This window comes from Hemiscyllium ocellatum, chromosome 2 (assembly GCF_020745735.1).
Source record: "Hemiscyllium ocellatum isolate sHemOce1 chromosome 2, sHemOce1.pat.X.cur, whole genome shotgun sequence".
Classification (NCBI taxonomy): Eukaryota; Metazoa; Chordata; class Chondrichthyes; order Orectolobiformes; family Hemiscylliidae; genus Hemiscyllium; species Hemiscyllium ocellatum.
Window position 1 is genome coordinate 57,609,630 of NC_083402.1, and position 24,594 is coordinate 57,634,223.

The 24,594-nt window shown below is 39.4% G+C and overlaps 1 protein-coding gene across 5 annotated transcripts in view; it reads left to right on the top strand.

The window, feature by feature from the left end:
- cast (calpastatin) overlaps positions 1 to 24,594 on the top strand; it is a 204,764-nt gene that overhangs the window by 152,506 nt on the left and 27,664 nt on the right. For all 5 annotated transcript variants that reach the window (XM_060836848.1, XM_060836856.1, XM_060836866.1 and 2 more), the window contains 14 exons: positions 632 to 688; positions 3,388 to 3,477; positions 4,437 to 4,532; positions 6,401 to 6,466; positions 7,971 to 8,096; positions 9,450 to 9,506; positions 9,909 to 9,965; positions 11,853 to 11,909; positions 13,238 to 13,327; positions 16,491 to 16,586; positions 17,890 to 17,952; positions 18,816 to 18,941; positions 20,844 to 20,900; positions 23,856 to 23,945. In XM_060836848.1, the coding sequence (XP_060692831.1) occupies positions 632 to 688; positions 3,388 to 3,477; positions 4,437 to 4,532; positions 6,401 to 6,466; positions 7,971 to 8,096; positions 9,450 to 9,506; positions 9,909 to 9,965; positions 11,853 to 11,909; positions 13,238 to 13,327; positions 16,491 to 16,586; positions 17,890 to 17,952; positions 18,816 to 18,941; positions 20,844 to 20,900; positions 23,856 to 23,945 (1,128 nt within the window). The remainder of the gene's footprint in view (positions 1 to 631; positions 689 to 3,387; positions 3,478 to 4,436; positions 4,533 to 6,400; positions 6,467 to 7,970; positions 8,097 to 9,449; positions 9,507 to 9,908; positions 9,966 to 11,852; positions 11,910 to 13,237; positions 13,328 to 16,490; positions 16,587 to 17,889; positions 17,953 to 18,815; positions 18,942 to 20,843; positions 20,901 to 23,855; positions 23,946 to 24,594) is intronic.

A 24,594-nucleotide genomic window follows, 5' to 3' on the forward strand; every position in this document is an offset into this window, starting at 1 on the left:
CTGCCTGACTGGCTGTGCTTTTCCAGTGCCACACGTTTTGACTCTGATCTCCAGCATCTGCACTCCTCACTTGCTCCATTTTCACAGAGATGATTGTTTGAATAAATTATGTGCTGTGTTTTCTCAATTACAAAAAGGACTGCACTTCAAAATTCATCATCGACTGTAGAGCATTTTTGGCCATTCTGTTGTTATGAAAACTGCAATGTAATAGCCAGACTTTTCTATTTCCACCTTCCAGTTCTAAAATAGCAGAATAGGGAATTTTCTTGAGTAGCATTGGATTATTGCAGCTGGATGAAACACACGCACCTCCCCCACTGCTGTTGGGACTTTTATGTTCTGTCAGCCTCCTACATCACCAATCATATGTGTAGTAACAACATACAAAAAATGCATTTCTACATATTTGGAGATTCTATTTACTTCACTCCTCAGGAATGTTTACTCTCAGCAATGTCCAAGACTGCCATTTGGCAGGTCGGAATGCCTCATGTGACTCTGTACATTGCATTTAAGATTTTAATAATGGTGGTACAAATGATTCCGCAAATCTGAAGTTCTTAAATATTATATAGTATAAACAGTCAAAATGGAAAAATATCATTATTATGTTCTTTTTCTGACAAAGGCACCTCTGAAAGCTTCCACAGCTGCCACAGTATCTGCGGCTAAAAGTGATGCAAAGGTAAGTGAAAACAGAGTAAAATGTGAAATTACTGGTAACAAACATAGGCAGCAGAGGAATGATACAAACATCCATTTTGGAAACCTTTCTGCTGTCATCACAGAACAGTTCTTAACTCTAATAGTCTAATCCACCCCTGTCATGTTCCCAAACTCCTTTTAAAAGAACAAAAGAGATGTACAGGCCCTTCGCCCTCAAAGCCTGTGTCGATCACTATGTCCTAACTAAACTAAAAGACAAACCTTCTGCCCTTATTGGGTCCGTATCCCTCTATTCCATTCCTATTCATGTAACAATCCAGATGCTTCTTAAGTATTGCCAAACTGATTGCTTCCACCACCTCTTCAAGCAGTGCATTCCAGGCTCCTAACACTCTCTGTGTGAAAAACATCCCTCACACATCTCCCTTAAACTTTCCCCCTCTCACCTTGAACCTGTGCCCTCTTGTAATTGAAACTTAAACCCTGGGAAACACTCTGGGAATCCACCCTAGCTATGCCTCTCATAATTTTGTAAGGCCTCTATCAGGTTCCTCTCAGCCGCCGTCTTTCCAGTGAAAACAGTCTAGTCTTTTTAACCTTTCTTCATAGCAAGTTCCCTCAAGACCAGGTAACGTCCTGGTAAATCTTCTCTGCACTCTCTCCAAAACTTCCGAGTCCTTCTGGTAGTGTAGTAACCAAAACTGCACACAATATTCCAAATGCGGCTGAACAAGGGTTTTATACAGCTGCAACATGGTTTGCCAACTCTTGTACTCCTTGTACAAGTGTGCCATGTACTTTTTTAATCTCCTTGGCCATCTGTGTTGCCACTTTCTTAAGGTAACCCCATCACAGATTTATAGTGTAAAATGCTTCCATCACAACTTTTCGATTTTCATCCACACCTTGTTTCCCCACATGTACCAGCAAACTAATTCGGAAAGCAAATTTCAATCATACGAACCAATGATTGTAGAAACTAAAGCCATGATTATCCCAATTTGCACACTAAACTGACAATTTCCTGAGAAAAGTGGGAAATGTAGCCAATGTGAAATGCCTCATGCACTCCACCACTATTTTATATGCAGCAGGACTGAGTGTGGTAGTGGTGATGGGGGCTGGGAGCTGGGAGGGTGGTGCGGTTAGAGACATCGCATTGTACAGCACAGAAGCATACTTTTTGGTCCAACTTGCCTATGCTGACCAGATATGCTAAATTAATCTAGTTCCACTTGCCAGTATTTTTCCCATATCCATCTAAACCCTTCCTATTCATGTACCCATTCAGATGCTTTTTAATTGTACCTGACTCCACCATGTCATCTGGCAATTCATTCCATACACACATCACCTTTTGCGTGAAAAAGTTGCCTCTTAGGTCTCTTTTATATCTTTCCCCTCTCACCTTAAACCTCTGCCCTCTAGTTTTGGACTCCCCTACCCTGGGAAAAAGACTGTGATCATTCACCTTATCCATGCCCCTCATGATTTTATAAAACTCTATAAGCTTACCTCTCAGCCTCCAGTGCTTGAAGGAAAATAGCCCCTGCCTATTCAGGCTCTCCCAAAAGCTCAAACCTTTCAGTCCCAGTGACATCCTTGTCAATCGTTTTGCACCGTCTCTCAAGTTTCACAACATCCCTTCCTATGGCAGGGAGACCAGAACTGAACGCAGTATTCTAAAAGCAACCTATCCAATATCCAATACACGCACAACATGACCTCCCAACTCCTATAGTCAATGTACTGGCCAATATTGACAAATTTGGCATTTTAAGCAGAAACTGGAAACTTTTATTAGGCAGGCTGGTCTTTAGAAAGAAAGGGAAATTTTCTCTCTGTTACCTCTGACTAAGAAATTGTCTGCAAGCCCATGTGTTACAAACTCAGTTGCCTCGCCTCTGTTCTATTCTCAATGGGGTGTTAATTGGCTCAAGGCGAGAACCACTGTGTCCATCTGAATAGAAGAATCCACCATAGTAAGCCATTGATCAATTGTTTGGCTCATAATTCATTTACCCCAGCAGCACCCATGTGACCAGTGGCCATTGCTGGGACTGCAGCCAGAACCCAAAGAAGAGAAGGTTAAAAGCAAGCCATATGAGGAGGTATTAGGACAAGTGACCAACAGCATCCCTCAGCATCTTCTCATGAACCTATCTCTGTATCTCCAGTATCCCCTCTCCCTGTCCCACAGCACCTTCTCATGTCCCTATCTCTATATCTCAAATATCCATTGACCCTGTCTCACAGCACCTTCTCAAGCATTGACAGAGTCTGCCTGACAAAGCGCAGCTCAGTGGATGAGGGATGGATGGAATGAGAGAGGTTAGAAGTAAGGGGAGGATGTCATTGTGGGGGAGAGGTTTTCTCAATAATGAGTAGAGTTCCCACTTACAAATTGCCATTGCCACAAAAAGACAGCCAAAGGGTGAACAGGTTCTTGAGCCTCAATCACTCCCTGTTAAATGAAAGACAGGTTGGAGGTTATTGAGGAAGGCCGCACACACTTCCTCACCTTCACACTAACCTGAGGGGAGCAGAAAATGCATCTGCCACTGACACGAGTCTCCTTCAGGATGAGGATGTCAGGAAATTGTCAGTTAAGTGTGAGCGCTGGTTTCTTGGGTTGTTTCCAGTAACATGTTTCACCATTGTGATGAAATGTTTTCATTGAGCTTTGTTGCAAATAGGAAATATCTTTTACTTTTAAAGGGTGAAGACCCATTTGGCCTGCTCGCAGGAACACTTCCATCAGAAGCACCAGATGATTCAGGCCCAAAATATACTGGTCCCGAAGTGAAGGTACAATGGAATTTATCTCCTGATAGTTTTTTTTTAACTTTAATTCTATTCCTGTTATTGCATTACACGTAGATCCATTTGTTTGTGAAACTCATAAAAATTAGGATGTATGGAATTAGTCACTAGTGGTGATAATGTCTATTACCAAGTGCCACAACAACAGTTTGCATTTATATGGCACAGCAATGGAGGAAAACATCCTAAGGTTTCTCACAGTTCTTTTACTTCAAGAACAGTTTAAAAGCAAGCCATACGAGGAGGTATTAGGACAAGTGACCAACAACACAAATAAAGCGATATATGTTTTCAATGTTTTAAAGGAGGAAATAGAATTAGAGAGGCAGTAGGACTTGGGGAGAGATTTTAGAGCATGTCACTGTGAACAGCTCAATTTTTTTACAAGCTGCTTTTGCAGAGCCTTGAATATCCTAATTGTTTAGTTCTTTCTCAAGATGTGTGTTTTGCTGGCAAAGCCAGCATTTGTTGGCCATCACTAATTGCCCATGAACTGAGTGGCTTGCTTAACAATTATGGGAGAACAATTAAACAGACATGATTTTGTGAGTCTGGAGTCACATGTAGGCCAGACCAGGTAAGGATAGCAATCTCCTTCCCCAAAGGACATTCTTCACTGAACTCATTAAACTAATGATTTGGAGATGCCAATGTTGGACTGGGGTGTACAAAGTTAAAAATCACACATCACCAGGTTATAGTCCCACAAGTTTATTTGGAAGCACTAGCTTTCAGGGCTGCTCCTTCATCAAATGAACCACCTGATGAAGGAGCAGCATTCCGAAAGATAATGCTTCCAAATAAACCTGTTGGACTATAACCTGATGTTGTGTGATTTTTAACATCATTAAACTAAGGATATCATTCTACATTATAAGTGGATATTGAATCTTAATAATTACATAAACATTTTCGTTGAGTAATTCTTTTTCTCATATTTTCAGGAAGCAGATGCTAAGAAGAAGAAAGCTGAGCGAGTGGGAGAAACGGAAGAATCCATACCCCCTGATTACAGATTTAAAGAACAACCTGATCCAAAGGTTTGGCCTGTCATCAGTTTGACCCAAGTCAAAAATTGTTTCAATAATCTTTACATTTTCAAACTATATTGTTCCAATCAGGTTGAGAGGGTCGATACAACTCCCGCTTTTCAATGTTTTCAGTTTTGTCATAACAAATGTTTAAAGTTCTTTTCTAGCACAAAGCTAAGTCTCTGTCTGTTAAAAATGTAGTCATCCAATATAGTTATGTAATGTATTAGCATGGAGCCAATTACACCATTTTGATTGATAGGATGATCAATTTATTATCTGATAATCCAAAGAAAAATAATAAAGATGCAACCTCAAGCAGACATACACACAGGTACAAAGTTAAAAAGTGATAGAGTCCAGTATGAGAGGAAGCGAAAGGAATATAGAGTTTACAATCCTTTGGGTATTCCTGAGATTGTCAATGTTAATCTGAAATTACTTGTTTAATTGGTATCTTGAATAATTTGCAGCAGGGAAGTGTTTCAGTTCTGTAACTAATCACTGGGATAGTGCACTGGAAATCAAACTCTGCTATTCCTGGAGTCATCATAAAAAGTCAAAGGTCTTAAAAAGTACATAAAGATTCGACAATTTTACTTCTTTTCCAGACCCAGGTTGATAGAAAGCACTGACCAGATTTCTGTTTTAAAAAAAACTACTTTTTCATATACAAGACTTTTTAAACTCGAGCTGCAGATAAACAATTGGGGATCATCAGCATATATATCTGAAAATTAAAACTCTAGTTACCTTGCAAACTCCCCTTTACACATATAGACAGAGGCAGACAGGAAATAAAAACTGAGAAAACAGTTCACTGCTTCTTGTTTAAAAGGATTATAGAAATAATTCTTATGATTCTTGAGCTGGTCAGAATGCTGCTTCTTAGACATTCTTCTCCGGATGCATTCACCAGTTTTCAAGAGGCACAGGGTAGCTGGTTCACTTATAAAAGGTCTCTGACTTATCAGTTGAATATCACCATTTACTGTAAATGCTGCCAATCTGGTTTTCTTCAAGTTGAAGATGGCTTACCACAGACAACACAGAAAAAGCCCCTGCAATGGTCGCAGTCTGAATGTTTCACTGTAACATGTGGGTAACTATGTTTCGGCCTTTCTGGTATATCCTTGGTGGTCTCCTCCAGTGGTGCCAGCTGTGAAGTATGTTTTCTTCATTTTTAGACTAAATTTTGCTCTAACATGTTTTCCTTTCCCTGGAACTCTACTGCCATTAAGTAGATGTTCAGCTTCTGCTGTACTCACTTGTGGTTCTTCCACTAAATCAGACCTCCTCTTCACATTCTTCTGCCCAATCTGAAAAGACATATGTTCTCAATCAAAGTTCACTATTTAAGATATCTGTTAATGAGATCTGTGACGCTGCCTTGTGATAATTGTCGTTTTTCCTGGCCTGTTCTTTCTTTCTTTCTTTGAGGCTATTTGCCTAACTCTAGAGCTTTTAATCCTTTGGATTCTGACCTGACTCTTTCTGACACTGCTGGCTGGACTTTACTGTTGCTCCCTGTAGGGCTTCTGAACATCTTTCAGTTCCCACTGCCACTTTGCTCTTCCTGCTGACTTTCACAGATTTTGCAGCCTTTCTGGATTGTACTTTTACTTTTTGAGGGATACATTTTACTTTACCAGCAAATTCTGATGACTGAATCCAAAATCATTAGTGGGTATTTTTATCACTATTGTGACTTAATGCTTTTGCACTTTGAACTATTGACTAATTGACTAGCATCATGGATCAATGCAGTCTGAAATGCTGAGCTATTTTACAACATTTATAAGACTGCTTCATTAGCTCCTCTTCATCCTAAGTACTTCTGATGCCCAAAAACTGATGAGGCTTGTTTCTTAAAACAGGATAAAGGTAAAGTGGCTTCTTCATCTGCTGGTCCAGGAGCAAAACCCCCAAAAGAAACAGACAAGGTACGTTGAGATATTATTTTCTTCTTAGTTCTCTACAATATGACTCTTAGGAAACAGTTCCATGTTGATACCATTTTCCTCTAATTATATCAAACGCAATGGTAGAAGTCCTTTAGAAGATGCCATTTTACTCTACCAGGCTTAGAATCAGCAGTGATATTGTCACATGTACTCACATGAGTATGGTGAAAGGTTTAGAAGTCACCACTCACTGTACCATGTTAGGTAGCAAGGTACCTAGTACAGAATCTTACTTTCTCATATCCTAGTTTATATCCCAGCTGATATCCCAGTTTACCCACAATTAGAGGCCTTTACTGGTTTTAGGGAGGATGATGAGGGACTGATAAATGTACTTGTAACATAACAAATCTTCAAACTGAGAAGAAGAAGTGTGACTCATTGAAATTCATTCCACTTGGCACTAATCCAGTCCAGGACATTTTCCTTGTATTTTGTTAAGTGCCCAAGTGGAAGGAAAATGAAAATTTACAGGGGTTAATAGGTTTTGCAAGTTCAGGTTTCCAGATCTTGAGTTTGCTGGTTAAACTGCATTCTTTCTAAAGAATTTGGCATCTGATAAGTCCAGCTGTACAAAAGTAAGATTAGGTATTGACGGTAGAGTCCAATTTTCCAGTCTCTGGATTATTGTTGGAGATTGGATGTATGATGGAAGAAGAATATTGGGAGCTACAAACTGCTAGAGGTCCTGACATATAGATCCTTTTGGAAATTACATGGGAAGATTCAATTTTGAACAGGCAATTCCCCTCTTCCTTGGAGAATGACCTGGGGCAGATCTACGTGACTTAGCTGCAGAGTTACCCAGGAAATATTAGACCATTTAAATTCTGCTCCACTGACTCTTACGTCACTCTCCTGACTATCTGATGTTCCCCTTCCTCTACCATCCATCTATCCCCCTCTGGCAATTAATTCTGCCTACAAACCTCTCTGTGGAAAAACAAAGTTGCCCTTCAAGTCTTTTTTTAAAACTTCTTCCTCTCACCTTCAAAATATGATGCCCTAGTTTTGAACTCTCCCATCCTAGGGAAAAGATCTTTGCTGTTCACCTTTCCTGTGCCCCTCATGATTTTACAAACCTCTATAAGGTCACTCCTCCATCTCCTACACTCCAGTAAAAAAATGGTCCCAGCCTATCCAGCCTCTGTTTATAACTGAAATCCTCCATTCCCAACAACATCCTGGTAAATCTTTCCTGAACCCTTTTTAGCAGGTTAATAACAGAGGGCAGTTGGAGTCAACCACATTGTCCTGTGAGAGACTATCTGCAATTTTCCCTTGCATATTCCACATGTGGAAATGACAGAGGTTACCTCTCCATTTGTATAATGGGTAAGACTGACACATAAGAACCTAAAGGCCAAGAAGGGAAGATAGTGGGATTATACAGATGTTTCTTAGTTTGTGCTTCAGTATTGAGGGTATGAGGCCTTTGTAACTCTGAGGCATTTGAACTGCATTTGTTGTATTGTCATTGCAGAGAATGACAGATGATGATGTCCTGGAGTCACTGTCCACAGACTTTGTACGCAGTTCTCCAGCTCCAATTTCAAAATGCTCAGCTCTGCCCTCTCACTCGGCAGCTCCGTTGTCTGTGCAAAAGGAGGTACTGCAACAATCTTACACTGTTAGAGACTGTAGCTGGAGGTTGGGAATTCTGTAGGCATGTTTCCTGGTGTTGGTTTTGTAATCCATTTGGTTGTTGATACTGATAGTTGGTGATTGGTGTTGCACAAACCTCTTATACGTCCAACATCACTAAATGCAACCTTAATAATTTAATTATGTAGATGAGATTTTTTTTGTTCTGTATAATCAACAAAATATATTTTATTAATTTGTCCTTTATCAGATTTATACCCTCCAATCAGGACACTCATTCCCTCAGATAAAAACACAATACTGTGGATACAGTAATAAAACTATAAACAGAACATGTTGATTAACACCAGCAGGTCTGGGAGTAGCTGAGAGAAACAGAGTGAACATTTCAGGTCCATTATGTCTCTCTTCAAAAAAAAGTACTCTGCTCTCCTCAGAGAGTAATCTGATAGGGAGTAAGGGCATTTAATTGGGATGGAGCTGGTTTACCTGAATCTCACTGTCACCAGAATTAAGTTACTGGGTGGCCTACAAACCTAAAAGCTGAAACTGTATGTTTTGTGCAGCATTTTTCCAGGACTTTCTGGCTTTTATTTTGCATAATCCCTCAGCTCGTTACCACCCATATTGTCTTCCAAAATCTGAATCCAAAAATTAATTGTTTACAGCCACCACATGGATTCATACAGTTGGTACTGTTAGTAAATTACCAGAAGTTGCACATCAGACAACAAATAATCACAGTCTTGATGGGTATATGAATAGGGCTGATTTAAAGCAATATAGCCAAATACTGGCAAATGGGACTAGATTCATTTAGGCCATCTGGTCAGGATGGATGAGACTGTAGTGTCTGTTTCTGTGCTGTACATCTCCATGACTATGTGCTGAATTGCAGATGTATGTTTACAAATGATATCAAATCACATGTATTGTTGTGCAAAAGTAATGGTGGAAGACAATCTGGATAATTATAGAGTCATAGAATCCCTACAGTGTGGAAACAGGCCATTTGGCCCAACAAGTCCACATTGGCCCTCCAAAGATTAATTCCCCAAACCCATTCCCCTAGTACTCTACATTTACCTCTGACTAATGTACTAACCTGCACAGCCCTGAACACTATGGGCAATTTAGCATGGCCAGTTCACCTAACCTGCACATTTTTGGATTGTGGGGGGAAACTGGAGCACTCTGAGGAAACTCATGCAGACATAGGGAGAATATGCAAACTCCACACAGACAGTTGCCCAAGGCTGGAATCAAGCTCAGGTCCCTAGTGCTATGAGCCACCGTTGGTATAGCCAGACATAATTAAGTTAAATTAAAAGAATAATTGAAATTTCTTTCTTAAAAGGCATCTTCAAAATCTTCAAAGGCTGGCCCAGTTTCTCCGAGTGAAACTGGAACCCAGGTAAGTGACAAAGGAAAACTTGTTTGACAAATGAATTAGATTTTTTTTTGGAAGGTTTATTCCAACAGAAAATCTAAAAGCAAGTATTTGATACTTGTCTTTGGAAGTTCTATTATGTATTGAACAGAAATGTTCATCACTCTGTACTTGCAGAATAATAAATACTACGACCCACACTGCAGAGTACAACAAACCCTTCAGAGTAAAGAGATTACTGACTTTTCCATTTGACAAAGTTCTTAACGTTTCCTGTTTGTCTGCTGGATGTCATGATTTATGGTTATAAATGAAATGTAAAATCACATTTTATCATACAAAAGTAGTGGTAGAAGATGATCAGGATAATTGGTATGGTCAAACAAAATTAAGCAAGAATTGAAATTTTAATTTCTTTCTTAAAAGGCACCTTTGAAAGCTTCGACAGCTGCCCCAGTTTCTGCGAGTCAAACTGGGACCAAAGTAAGTAACAAAATAAGAGTGAAATGTAAAGAATTATGTTTGCAACAGACACATGTCAGGGGGTTAAATTCTTAATTTGGACTCAAAGTCCTTAATCAATTTTTCAGTTATTCAGTAATGATGGGACTGGGAAAATTCAGCCCTTATTGTTCCTGACTGCTTGGCACAATCGTAGTAGTTGTTGCAATCTCTAATCACTTATCAATTACAACCATGGTATGTGTTATCGATAATCAGTTTGAAGAGCACTAGCCCAGCAACTGCTTGCAACAATACAATTGGGTGTCAAACACTCATCTCCCTTAGACTGCTGGGAGCTCTATTGTCTTAACCCTTCACCTCTAATAATAATACCAAGATCTGAGAATGCCCTTTTCAATTCCTCAGATTCCACTTCTCTATCTGTCCTGCATTATTCTCCGCCAAGCCCGATATTTCACTCTGCATCCCATAACTCATCATGTGACCCCCAACATGACATACAGTACTTTAATGACAAGCAAGAATCTTACACTTTGACATAATACTTAGAGATATAAAGGAAAAGTTGGCTTTGTTAATTGAGTAAGTGCACCAAAATCAATGGCCTTAAATAAACAGTGGGAAACATTTACAAAAACAAATTACAATGTTGAAAAATGCATTGTATTGAAAAGCAAACACTCAGCAAGAAAGCTCCGTTCATGACTCTCTAGGAGGTGATATATAGAATTATATTAAAGGAGTCATCCTGATAGGCTGTAAAGGATAGTAGGAGTCTTTGGATTGGGAGCGTTTTAGAGAACAGCAAAAGGTCACCACAAAGATGATTAAAAAGGTGAAAAGATTGAATACGAGAACAGGTTCTCCAGAAATGTAAAAATGAATGCTAAATGTATGAAAAAGAAGATCGTAGCTAAAGTAAATATTAGTGCAGTGGAAGTAGAGAGAAGTGGTATTTTTATAGGCTGTGAGAAAATGGCAGAAAATGGCATTTTATGTCTGCCTTCACAGCAAAAGGCTGAAGTTGCATACCAATATTACAGTGTCACCCTTATGCTGGAAAGAGTGAGGCAATTGAGCAGATCACCATCAGCAAGAAACAACACTGGAAACATTAAAGGGACTAAAATCTGACAAATCCTGCTGTACATTGGCATATATCTGAGTTGTAAAAGAAAGCTGCAAAGATAATGAATACTGGTTTTGATTTTCTAAAATTCCATAGATTCTGGAACAGTTCCAATGGATTGGAAGTTGGCAAATGTGATACCACTTTCCAAAACAGAAGGGAATGGGAAAACAAGAACTACCGACCTGTTAACCTGACATAAGTGACTGGGAACGTGTTGGAATCTGCTTTCAGTCTTAACAATGCTGTAAGATGAGCAGACAATGCCAACATGGTTTTGTAAAAAGGAAAATTAGTTTGACAAATTCATTAGATTTTATTTTGGAAGGTTTATTCCAGCTGAAAATCTAAAAGCAAATATTTGATAATTGTGGCTTTAAAACGATATGGTCTTTGTAAGTTCTATTATGAATTGAACAGAAATCTTCATCACTATGTACTTGTAGAATAATAAACAGTACTACCCATTCCATCTGAATACTGAGGCTAAATACAAACAAAGCTGAACTCTTAAGGTACACTAGTTTATAGATTACTGCAGAGTGCAGCAAATCCTTTCCCTTCAGAGTAAAGTGATTACTATCTTTTCTATTTGGCAAAGTTCTTAATATTTCCTGTTTGTCTGCTGGATTTCATGATTTATGGTTACAAATGATATAAAATCATATATTATCATGCAAACGTAGTGGTTGAAGATGATCAGGATAATTGGTATGGACAAACATAATTAAGCCAAATTAAAGCAAGAATTGAAATTTTAATTTCTTTCTTATAAGACACCTTTGAAAGCTTCAACAGCTGTCCCTGTTTCTGCGAGTCAACCTGGGACCAAAGTAAGTAACAAAATAAGAGTGAAATATAAAGAATTACATTTGCAACAGACACATGCCAAGGGGTTAAAGTCTTAGTTTGGACTCAAAGTCCTTATTTAGTTTTTCATCTATAAATAGACACCCTGATCTTTGGACAAAATGTTATCTTTTTACATACAATCCACATAAAATTGTTCATTTATTTATAGTTCCTCTGTACAGCTTTCCTCCAACATCCTCCTAACCCGACATATTTAGTTAGAGGGCCCTGGAAAATATGGAGCATGATGACAAGGAAACTATCAATGTAGACTTCATTATGCCATTAAAACTGACTGAACCTTCAGAAGTGCAGAATAAGATGGAAATTAAGATTTTTTTGTTAGTAGTACCCACTTTTCCAGAGGGGATGTTGAGGACCACCGAGCATCCAATTCCAGTGAATCAGTATAAAATTCCAATTTTCTCTCTTTGTCTCCCTAAAGAAATATAACAACAAGAGTAGGTTATTTTGCTGTTGAAGCCTATTATTTTTCTCTTGTTTGGACATGTTTTGGCACACCTCTAGAACAGGTGCTTGTCTCGAACTATTGCCTCCTGGTCCAGTAGTGACACCAGCTTTGCATCACAAGAGCACCTCCAAGCCTATTTTATCACGAAATGAGATCACTGCTCTGCAACCTTATTTTATATATTTGCCCCATATCTCAGGGTACCTTTAGTTAACCAAAACAATAAATCTCTGGTTTAAAATCAACAATTGATCTGATATCAATTGCTATTTGCCGATCTGTAGTAACTATAAAGTTACTGCTTGTTAGGTTGTTAACAACCTAAACTCAGTGGAGTCATTTGAATTCAGCGTTGAACTGCTCCTTGACCGCCTCAAAATTCAGGCTAGGCAGAAAGCCCCCTTAACTAGCCAGCAATTATAGACATAATAACTTAAGGACCTCCATTGAGATGCAGGCAGGGAGATAGCTTAGGCTTCTCCCAGACCTTATAAAATTGCAGATAAATTAGGATTAAGTGAAAGATTGACTGGAGAGCCAGGGAATTTTTCCAACCTCCCCACCTGCAAACCAACAGTGGGGTCAAGGAGTTACGTCACTGTATCTGGATCACTATATGGATCACTAGTGGACACCTCTGGATTACATGTCCAGCTTCTAGGATTGTCTAATGAACCCTAAAACACATCAGTAATAGAGTCCTGAACTATAACTTGGAGTAGTGAGATCCACATTTTCACCCCATGGTGGTGTAAGCACTGCTTGAAGTAGTTAGCAGTCTAGATATACTTTATTTAAATTGATCAAAAAGTGATAACATGCCTTTTGTTTTTAAAGGATGAGGATGCATTTGACGTGCTTGCTGGAACACTTCCATCAGAAGCACTGGACAATTCCGCTCCAAAATACACTGGTCCTGAGGTGAAGGTAAAAAAGAAATGTCTCCCTCCTGATACGTTTTCCATCTTTAAATAATTTTCATTTTAATGCACCATAAGTGGCTGTAGTTTTTGCCTTTATCTGCATGTTAGACGAGCAAACTAATGAATTTTCCACGCTTGCTTTGCTCCCACAATTCTATATTTTCACCCCTTATTTTAGTTATATTGCATCTTTTGATGTGTATCCTTTAAATAAGGTGGTAAGCAGAAAGTCTTTCTGTTTGTTAAGATGGATATGTGATGCAGTCATAGGAGTTTCCTATATGTAAGTAAGAAAATAGTGAATCAATGCTCCTGGTTCTTCCAAGTATATTCAAGTTATCCTCACTCTTTGTTCTATAAAATTCGCCATTTTGACTTTGCAATGGATTTTCTGTAATGCAAAGTTTGGAATCTACCAAATGTTTATAAGCATGGTGGAAACAGAGGACGAATGACTTCAGAAGAAAACTGGTGAACAGTTGAGGGGAAAATAAAATTGCCGAGCTTTATGTATAAAATGGGGGAATGGAACTGATTGGACTGTTGGACAAAGGGCCAGTATGAAATAATGGGGCCAAATGGTCATCTTCGATGCCATTATGACTCTATAGATGGAATATTTCACAGAAGCAGTGACACCATCAATTGGTACTGATAAAGCACAGCATTGGGAAAGGCACAGCAGGTCAGGCAGCATCCGAAGAGCAAGAGTCGATGTTTCAGGCATGACCTGAGCCCTGAAGAAGGGTCCTGCCTGAAATATCGACACTCTTGCTCCTTCGATGCTGCCTGACCTGCTGTGCCTTTTCCAGCACTATTCTTTACCATTTTTTACCAACTCTGATCTCTCCTCAGTGTCTCCTAGTTACTCCACCATTTGGTTAAAATGTCAGTGTCATCTCTGCCAGTGCTGGAAGGCAGGACTGGATTTTAGTCATCGGATAGCTAACTGAGCTAAGATCAGCCTATTGAGCCCAAAACCAAGCTGCCAGTGTTTATTTGACAACATTGCCATGTGTCAACTGATCCAAGGGTGGGCAGGCTGCCCACAATATATCTAGTGCTGGTAAAATCTCAGTGCCATGGATAGGCAATGGACACTCCCTTGCCATAGCATAAGATTTGGCAAGGGAACTTTGGCACCTCCCACCTCCTCCTCCTCCTCCATGCTCTCCATGAGGGGAGATGGCACTTAAAATTCTGCCCCATGTTCCTTTATGTCAATGACAAGGCTCCATCACCATTGGTGATATCAGCTTTTAGTATTTCTTCAGCATGTTTTGTTAAAAATGAGATCACTGCTTTTGTGGTTCTGTAATGTCTCCTTAAAAAGAAGTGCTACTGAGTAATCAGTTGGAGATTGATCAGCAGTGCAGAGGATCAGGAGCAGTTCTACGTTGGCAAGATTGTGTAACACATATATCAAGAACCATCATCCCAGCAATAAACCTATTGATAAAAAGCATTTCCTTTCGGAATGGCTTTAGTAAATGTAATATTTCACAGATTAATAAACATCTATGCATCCTCCTTGTGATAATGAAATTCATATATTAATTTCATTTCTACTGGTAAAGTTTCCAGGTCTCTCAGATCAATGTTTCTTATTATTCAAGAAAGTTACAACTGATTCATTTACAACTAATGCACACTCTTAAAAGTCCTTTCCAAATGTTCATAAAACCAATGACAGATTCCACAGATATTTTAAGGAAATTACAAGTTCTTCTTACTCTACAGATTCTAGGTCAAATGTCATCACTATTGACAAGACTCAGCACCAGTGCCTCAGTTCAGTTATTAGAGTTGGTTGCATTCGTAGAATTAGATACAATTTGGAGGAGCCGGTGTTGGACTGGCATGCACAAAGTTAAAAGTCACACAACACCAGGTTATAGTCCCAACAGGTTTATTTGGAAGCACTAGCTTTCGTGATGCTGCCTCTTCATCAGGTGGTTGTGAATCAGGAACAGAAGACACAGAATTTATAGCAAAAGGGTTACAGTGTCAGGAAGTTGTAATGATATATTAAACAACTTTAAACAATCTTTAAAGATGCAATATGCTGGTTTAGGCTCTTTAATATGTAAATTCAAGAACTCCTTTCAATTGCATTCTCAAGATGGCTTCAGTTTGTCTAACAATTGGTGTTATCTTAACTCAGACAATGTATTCAAGGTATGAAATGAAGTCTGTCCCAATTTTGAGTCAGTTGTATTTCAAAAGTGGGACTTACAGAATATTACATGGATTTGTGCAGTTTTTGACCAAAATAAAATGTAATTCTGCAAGTACAGATCCACCCCATAAATTTGTGTGTGTGTGTGTGTGTGTGTGTGTGTGTGTGTGTGTGTGTGTGTGTGTGTGTGAGTGAGAAAGAGTGTGTGTGTGTGTATGTGAGTGTGTAAGCTTGGTCAAGTATGTTCGTAAGTATGATGTAGGATATGCCTGTGAGAGGGTGAGTGCGGGGGGGTGCATGTGTGTGCATATGGGAGAGAGATCATGCATGAGAGAGGGTCTGCGTGAGTGTGTAGGAATGTGTGTGTTGAGAGAGAATGTATAGTGCAGTGGAGTCACCTGTAGTGTGACTTGAACCCAAGGTCCCAGTTGAGGCCATCCCCATTGGTACCGAACTTGACTATCAGCCTCTGCTCAGCCACTGTGCATTGTTGTCTGTCCCAAAGTCCACCTTGGAGGACAATCACACGAAGGTCCAAGGCCGAATGTCCCGGATCGCTGAAGTGTTCCCCAACTGGGAGGGAATACTCCTACCTGGTGCTCATTGCACGATGTCCATTCATGTGTTGTCATAGTGGCTGTTTGATCTCGCCAGTATACCAAGCCTAACGGCATCCTTGCCCCCAGTGTATGAGAGAGCCAGCATTGGTTGAGTCACATGAGTACCTACCATGTGCATGGTGGAAGGTGTCCTCACGTGTAATGTCGATACCTGTGTCGACACTGACGTGAATTAGATAATAATGGATGGTACACTGAGTATAAGCCCCTGTTCATCGCCATTGAACCCATGTTTTTAACACGGTGTTTTTACAATAGTTTCCTAAACATGATTTAATTCATCCCACTCAGTCAATCACTTTACTGAAGCATTTTGCATGGAAATTGAATGTTACTATTTAATTAAGATTTAATTACTATATTTTCAGGAATCAGATGCTAAGAAGAAGAAGGCTGAACGAGTGGGAGAAACGGAAGAATCTATTCCCCCTGATTACAGATTTAAAGAACAACCCGATCATAAGGTTCAGTTCTACAAGCAAATTGAACCAGGCCAATAATTGTTTCAATCACCTTACATTTTCAAAATAATGTCCATGTGTAGAAGTTCCATACAAATTTCTGCAGTGATATATAGTGAATAGAGATTGCGGAGATCATGAATATAATTGACTGGATTTTCTGATGTATAGCAATCCCATGCAGATTGCCAAAGGTGCCTGGTGAGGTCTAGTCTTGGTGTAGTGGAACCCTCTGAATTCTCCAGTGTACATGAGTACCTTCAAAATACAGAAGAATCATCCAGTCTCAATCTTCATTTTCCTGGACAATTCCTTTGGGGTCTGCTATGATGGGGATTTTGCAAGATGCCAAGCCATTGATTGTCTTTAAGACAGGGACAGATTCTTAATTAGCAATTTTTGAGCAGATTTGTAGCTCAAGTTGATGATAATTGTGTAAGTTAACTCACTGAGCTGGAAGGTTTGTTTTCAGACATTTCGTCACCATGACTAGGAAATGTCATCAATGAAAGTCTTTGGTGAAGCACTGATGTTGTGTCCCACCTCTCAATTTATAAGTCACCCACTTATTTAAAATGGGTGATTTCAATTCTCATTCTTTATTTTTCTTTTCAAGGGAAGGTAGATAGGATCTAAATTGCTGTGTTTACTGATGGAGTTCTGGTTAGAATGCCATGCCGCGAAGAATTCTCATGTGTGTCTTTGTTTTGCTTGTCCCAGAGTGTCTGTGGTGTCCCAGTCAAAGTGGTGTCCTTCTTTGTCTGTATGTATGGAAACTAATTATAGTGGGTCGTGTCTTTTGGTGGCTAGATGGTGTTCATGTATCCTGGTGGCAAGTTTCCCGCTAGTTTGTCCGATGTAGTGTTTTTTACAGTTCGTACACAGTATCTTGTAAATGACATTAGTTTTGCTGGTAGTATCAAATGGATTAATAAAGGGATCAAGGCTTATGGGAAGAAGGCAGGAGAATGGAGATGAGAAATCTATCAACTGTCATAGAATGGTGCAGCAGATTCGATAAGCCAGAAGGCCTAATTCTGCTCATATATCTTATGGTTTTGTGGTTCCTATGTACAGCTTCCATCGATGCTTCTGAAATGACTCTCTGGCCATCAGAAAATCAGGATCAATATTTCATGAAGCACTTATGTACATTTTCAATAGTAGAAATGATTCTGATATCATGCATGACAAGTAATTGAACATGGAATACCAAAAGTTGCAGATAAATTAAAATTAATAGCAATTCACACCAATATTGTCCATTCATTAACCTATTACATTATTACCTTGTTTCTTATAATAGGATAAAGGTAAAGGGTCCTCTTCCTCTGCTGGTCCAGGAGCAAAACCAAAGGAATCAGAAAAGGTAAAGCTTGATTTTGTTTTGTTCTTGTCAGGGCATTTGGTTCTCAACGTTAAAATGTTCAAGTCACCATTCCATTAGATATGAGAATTATTCTGTTGATAAGATAAAGGTAGTGCTTGATGATTTTATACAGGATATCACTTAGGATCAGTACTGATATTGTAGTTATTGGAGGGCCCCCATATCCACTAAAACAAAAATGATTAGTGTTGTCATCCTTCACAATGTTACCTGAAAGAATAAAAAGAATGTGCAAGTACTTGGAACATGGAGAAATCAATATGAGAAAATTAAATTTGGCTCACCATTAAATCATTTCTCTTATGACTGTTCCCATTGGAGCACTTTGTTCATTTTTCTTTAATTATCAGAATAAAGGTATTTTTAAACATTGTTTAAGCTATTGTTTTTCTTTTACAAGTGCCAGATTCTAGATCTTGTAAATTTAGTGATTAAATTTGGTTTTATTTGGATAAAATGGTATTATTCAACCTTTGTATAGAGATGCTAACGTGCTGTGTTAACTTTACTGTATATTTGTGTATTCTCACTGTTTCTGATTATGACTTCCAACGTCTGCAGTGAGATTTTGTGGAAACAGAAGGTTCAGGCTTAACTGAATCCTGCAAAAAGGTCAGAAATAAGAGATTGTCAGGCACTCTCTTCTATGTTCAAATGTGGGATTGTTAGAATTCACCTTGCCATTCTCACTGGGTAGCATGATATCTCAGAACCTAAAAATCCAGAAGGGGAAATCCTGTGGTCGATGACCATTAATTAATCTGTGCTACCTGTTGAGGATTCTTTTTGATTTGTACACTCGATGAGCTAAATTAACTGCTTTTATTATATTGACATTGCAGTGTGCCACAGAAGGTGACGCCCTGGATTCTCTGTCAGCAGACTTTGGCCTGAGCTCCCAAGCTCCAATTTCAAAATGCTCAGCTGCAACCTCTCACTCAGCAGTTCTACCTGATGTGCCAAAGGAAGTATGACAACTATTTTTGACTATCAGAGACTGTAGCTGGAGTAGGTCACATACTCTTAGGACCACTCCCTGTTTCTAGATTTATAGAGTCATAGAGGTGTACAGCACAGAAACAGACCCTTCGGTCAAACTAGTCCATGCTGACTAATTTTCCTCTGCTAATGTAGTCCCACCTGCCAGCACCTGGCCCATATCCCTCTTAACCCTTCCTATTCATGTACCCATCCACATGCCTTTTAAATGCTTTAATTGTACAAGCCTCTACCATTTCCTCTGGCATGTCATTCCATACATGCACTACACTCTGCATGAAAAAGTTGCCCCTTTTACATCTTCCCCCTTTTACCCTAAAACTATACCCTCTAGTTCTGGACATTTCCACCCCAGGGAAAAGTCCTTGTCTATTTATCCTATCCATGATCGTCATGATTTTGTAAACCTCTATAAGGTCACCCCTCAGCCTCCAACGCTCGAGGGAAAACAGCCCAGCCTATTCACCCTCTCCCTATAGTTCAAATCCTCCAACCCTGGCAACATCCTTGTAAATCTTTTCTGAATCCTTTCAAGTTTCACAACATCCTTCTAAAAGGATTGCACACAATATTCCAAAAGTGGCCAAACCAATGTCCTGTACAGCCGCACCATGACCTCCCAACTCCTGTACTCAATATTCTGATCAATAAAGAAAAGCATACCAAATGCCTTCTTCACTATCCTATCTACCTGTGACTCCACTTTCAAGAAACTATGAACCCGCACTCCAAGGTCTCTTTGTTCAGTAACACTCCCCAGGACCTTTCCATTAAGTGTATCAGTCCTGCTAAGATTTGCTTTTCCAAAATGCAGCACCTCACATCTATCTAAATTAAACTCCATCTGCCACTTCTCAGCCTATTGGCCCATCTGATCAAGATCCCGTTGTAATCTGAGGTAACCTTCTTCACTGTCCACTACACCTCCAATTTTGGTGTCATCTGCAAACTTACTAACTGTACCTCCTGTGTACGCATCAAAATCATTTATGTAAATACCAAGAAGTAGAGGATTCAGCACCAATTCTTGTGGCACACCGCTGGTCACAGGCCTCCAGTCTGAAAAGCAACCCTCCCCCACAACCCTCTATCTTCTACCTTCAAGCCAGTTCTGTATCCAAATGGCTAATTCTCCCTGTATTCCATGAGACGTATCCTTGCTAACTGGCCTCTCATGAGGAACCTTGTCGAATGCCTTATTGAAGTCCATACAGATCACATCTACCGCTCTGCTCACGTTAATCCTCTTTGTTACTTCTTCAAAAATTCAAACAAGTTCATGAGACATGATTTCCCATGCATATGGGATTATCCCTAATCTTTGCATTCTGATTTGGTCACAGTTCACCACAAGAGCAACCAGTGAAGGTGTAGTTTAGGTGTTGACTTTGTGCAATAAAACATCATCAGCTCTTTTTATCTTTTTGCAACCTATTTTTTCCATTGACTGCTGTTTTTAACTCTCCTGCCAACATATACGATTACTTTGTGTCACCCTCTATCCCATTCTCTTCTTTTCGGCATTTCTGAGGCCAAACATTAATAAGGAATGGCTTTCCCTTCATTTTATTCAAGCAGCATTGATAGTTCACTGCAGAAGATGCACAGCAGTGCACTCATAATTGCATGCTTATTTCTCTCACTATGCTGTGCTCTCCCAGCAGTTAAAACATTACCTTAAATTTATCAGATTTTTTAAGGATTTTGCTTCTGAAATCTGCTTTATTTGCTTTTGTTTACATTTGCAATTGATGTAATATCATATTTGAAGTCTTATTCAAAAGGAGAGTGAAATTAAATGATCAAAATCTCAAGCAGTTGAATAGAAATAAGCAAAATTGTTGTAATGTTTGTATTTCCGTTTTTCAAAGGTACCTCTGAAAGCTTCAACAGCTGCCTCAGTGTCTGCAAGTCAAGGTGATACTAAGGTAAATGACAAAAGATAAAGCGGGCTATGTAGAAATTTCTGCTTATGATCGAAACATGCTGTTAGGGTACAGTCTCAATTACAGACTAAGTCAAAATCTAAACTTTTGGGGAGAAAAATTAGCTTTTGTAAGTTTGGGGTCATTTCCTCCTAATCACACTTCACTAAGAACTGCACCAACTAACTGTCAGATCGGAAAGCAGTAATTTCTAAATATCCTGGATATTTTTCTGAAACTGAAGTTTTGGTACCTTCACTATACTATTCAGGGACTCCGTGCCAATTTTGGACTCCAGTTTCAAAGATGGCATAAACAGAGTGTACCTTGACCACTGCAGACTCCATTGTGTTTGTCTCGATCTCCAGGGACCCAGCCAATATTACTTGAAGGAACCATTGGAGGTTGCCAATCAGCTGGATAACTTTAAACTTAAGTGGGTTTAAATTTAAATTTAACTTCACTGGTTGGAATGTTCCACCTGATTCTACCAGGTAAATGGGATTTCCACTTTAATGGGCTCAACTCTCTTATGGTTCCCAAACTCCAGGAGTGACATATGGGTTGGTTTGGTATTGAGTCCTGTAAGCTTCATCAGGGTACCCACCTTATATCTGTAAGCAGCTACATTTGCAGATGAAACTCATGCTCCATATCCATCAAGTCTTTGATTTTGGAGCTCAGTGCCTTCAGGATGCCTATTTTCTACTGTTTTCTGGCATAACACCAATTTCTCTGCTTTTTGTTTAATATGAGATCTCATCAGCTCCTTACAAACCAAAGAAATTTGAGGGTTTACCTGTTTCCCATCTGTTGTGACTCTGTGCATTCTAAGCCACAACCATTAACAGTTGCTGTCTGTCATGTCACTTGTAAGAAGTTTTGTCTTTTCAAAAATTACACCTCTTCATATTTATGCTGCACATTACCAGCAATAACTTCTCTCCTGTGATGGTATGACCAGCTCCAGTGTTCTCCAGATTGCATCCTTCTGCTATTCCTGTCCCTGTGCCACTTTTGGGAGAAATTATCCAAAAGCAATGTACAATCTCAAAGAATCTCACTAATTCTCTTGGCACCATTACATTGATTGTTTTGATTATGATTGCTAGAAGCTTAGTGATCATTACCCTCCTGCACTGAAATATCTAAGGGCTGCAACATTCTTAGCAATGGGCTCTCGGAACTTGCAAGAGGGCATCAGGTTTGCATGAGACAGACAGGCGCTAGTGTCTCTACAGTAAGACTTCATGTACCTGTTTAGACTAAATAACTGAAATATTGGTTCCCTGGTAACCTAAAACAAGTGGATTATCCAGCTGCATCCCTCATTCATGACATGAGGATAGGACTGTGCAGTGGAGTTTAATGAAATACTACCATATTTAGGATCACCATGAATTAAATGTTGATGACCATTGGGACTGGGCTTGTAATCTAGATGTTCCTGTACATCAGGAAACCCACTGGAGCTTCTCCACATTGTCTTTCTGCATAGGTTTATCGCTGTCAGCTCTTCCAAGATCATACCTTGAGTATTGTGTGTAGTTTTGGTCTCCTACTCTGAGGAAATAGACTCTTGCTATTGAGAGATTCCAGCAAAGGTCTACCAGACTAATTCCTGGGATGGTAGGACTGACATTTCAGGAAAGACTGGAATTTAGAAGAATGAAGGAAGATCTGATAGAAACGTAAAATCTTGGTGGGACTGCGCAGGCTAGATGCAGGAAGAATGTTCCTGATGTTGGAAAAGTGCAGAACTAAGAGTCACAGTCTAGGGATAAGGAGTAAGCCATTCAGAGTTGTGAACCTGTGGAATACTCTACCTCAGGAAGCTGTTGAGGTCAGTTCATTAGATATATTCAAGAGGGGAGCTGGACGTGGCCCTTGCAGCTAAAGGGATCAAAGGGTATGGGGAGAGGGTGGGAATAGGATACTGAGATTGCACGATTAGCCTTGATAATACTGAATGGTAGTGCAGGCTTAAAGGGCCGAATCCTGCACCAATTTTCTATGTTTCTATGTCTAATCCTGTTCCCACTTCCTCAAAGCTTCTGTTTGAGTATCTATTTGTGTCAGAAGGCTGGATTTTACAAGGGCCGTGGGGGAAGACCTTGAGGGAAGAGATTGCATTCCCCAGTACCCAAATCCAATCTACCCAGAAGAGTCACTGAGCTATCTGCTTCAGTAGAATCCCCATTGTGTGAATGAAACAATGGTGGAGGAAGGTTGGGGCAGTTAAGTGGTCCCTAAATGGTCACCAGGATACCTGGTCTATCCAATCCTCCTACTACCCTCTATAAAAGGGAAGACTGTGAGAGGCAGGAGGGAAGGCAGCAAGCAGCCTATTTTTATGAGTTGTTCCTACCTTCAAGCGCACAGTCTCTCAGGGGATTGTAAAATCCTCCACCGAGAGCCCATTGCTAAGAATGTTGCAGCCCTTAGATATTTCATTGGCAAATATAGAAACGGACAATTTTGGAAAAAAAGATTGTTATTAGTTTGTAACTTTAAGAGGTTGAGACTGTTGTACTGGCTCAGTGCATTCAGTTAGTCAATGATCAATTACACTTACTTTTTTGACTGCTTTAAATTTGAAAGCATAGTCCTCATCATAATATGGGGCTGGACTTCAGAACATGACCATCATCCCAATGTTAATATTAACATTGTTAATAAAGTAAAATGTAACAACTTACAGGACAAAGGGCAGATTTTTAATGAAGGATTTTTATTGTTGACCTGTTTAAGGACTATTGGTTCTCCTCTGAACAATTCTATTCATTCTGCAGGCTGTTTAAAGTTGAAAGCTAAAATTATCCTGTGTTTGGAAATTACACATTATGTGTAAGGAGCACTTATGTGATTTCTGTTTTCAGTAAATGTTTTGCTGCTGTCAGAATATGTTTCCATTGATAGCTGTCAGTAAATGTATAACAGTATATTTTGCCTTTGCAGGGTGAAGATCCATTTGACCTTCTGGCAGAAACATTGCCGTCAGAAGCACCAGATAATTCTGCTCCCAAATATACTGGCCCTGAAGTGAAGGTGCATATAAATTTACCTCCTGATCCTTTCAATCTTAAAAAAATTCATTTTACTGCCTCATATATTGGCTAGTTTCTTGATGCTAATATAAATCCTACAATGGTTGTTGGTAACTCATATGCTGTTCCCAACCTATTGTTATATCTGTCTCATGGTAAAGTTAATGCTTGCTGTAACATATTAAGAAACTGCCTGTTCTCCAGAGATGCTTCTCCAGTTGCCCTGAAAGGCTTAAGTTAATATTAACTCCTCTTTACAGATTGCCTTAAACATATTAGAATCATGCAAAACATTTCATGCATGCATAATGAAGCAAAGACAGTAGGGCAATGGATGAGTAATCTGGGGGAGTTATCAAAACCTTGTTTGAAAAGTTGATTTTCCCAGAGGAATTTGAAGGTGAGGGCTTGGGATGACTTTGAGGATGCCCTATGCCAGGGTTCATTTTGACGTCCTTAAATTTCACTGGAGATGGATACTAAAGTTAACCTGGTGTGAAATTGACATTGAGAAGGTAAGTTTCCAATAGGAACGTAGTTGTCAAAACAAACATGTCCCAGTTATTAGCTTTGTACATTTAGCCTTTCATTGAATCTGCTCTAGACTGCTGGCTGGCTAAGGGTCCAGAGGAATTACATGAGTGCCTTAG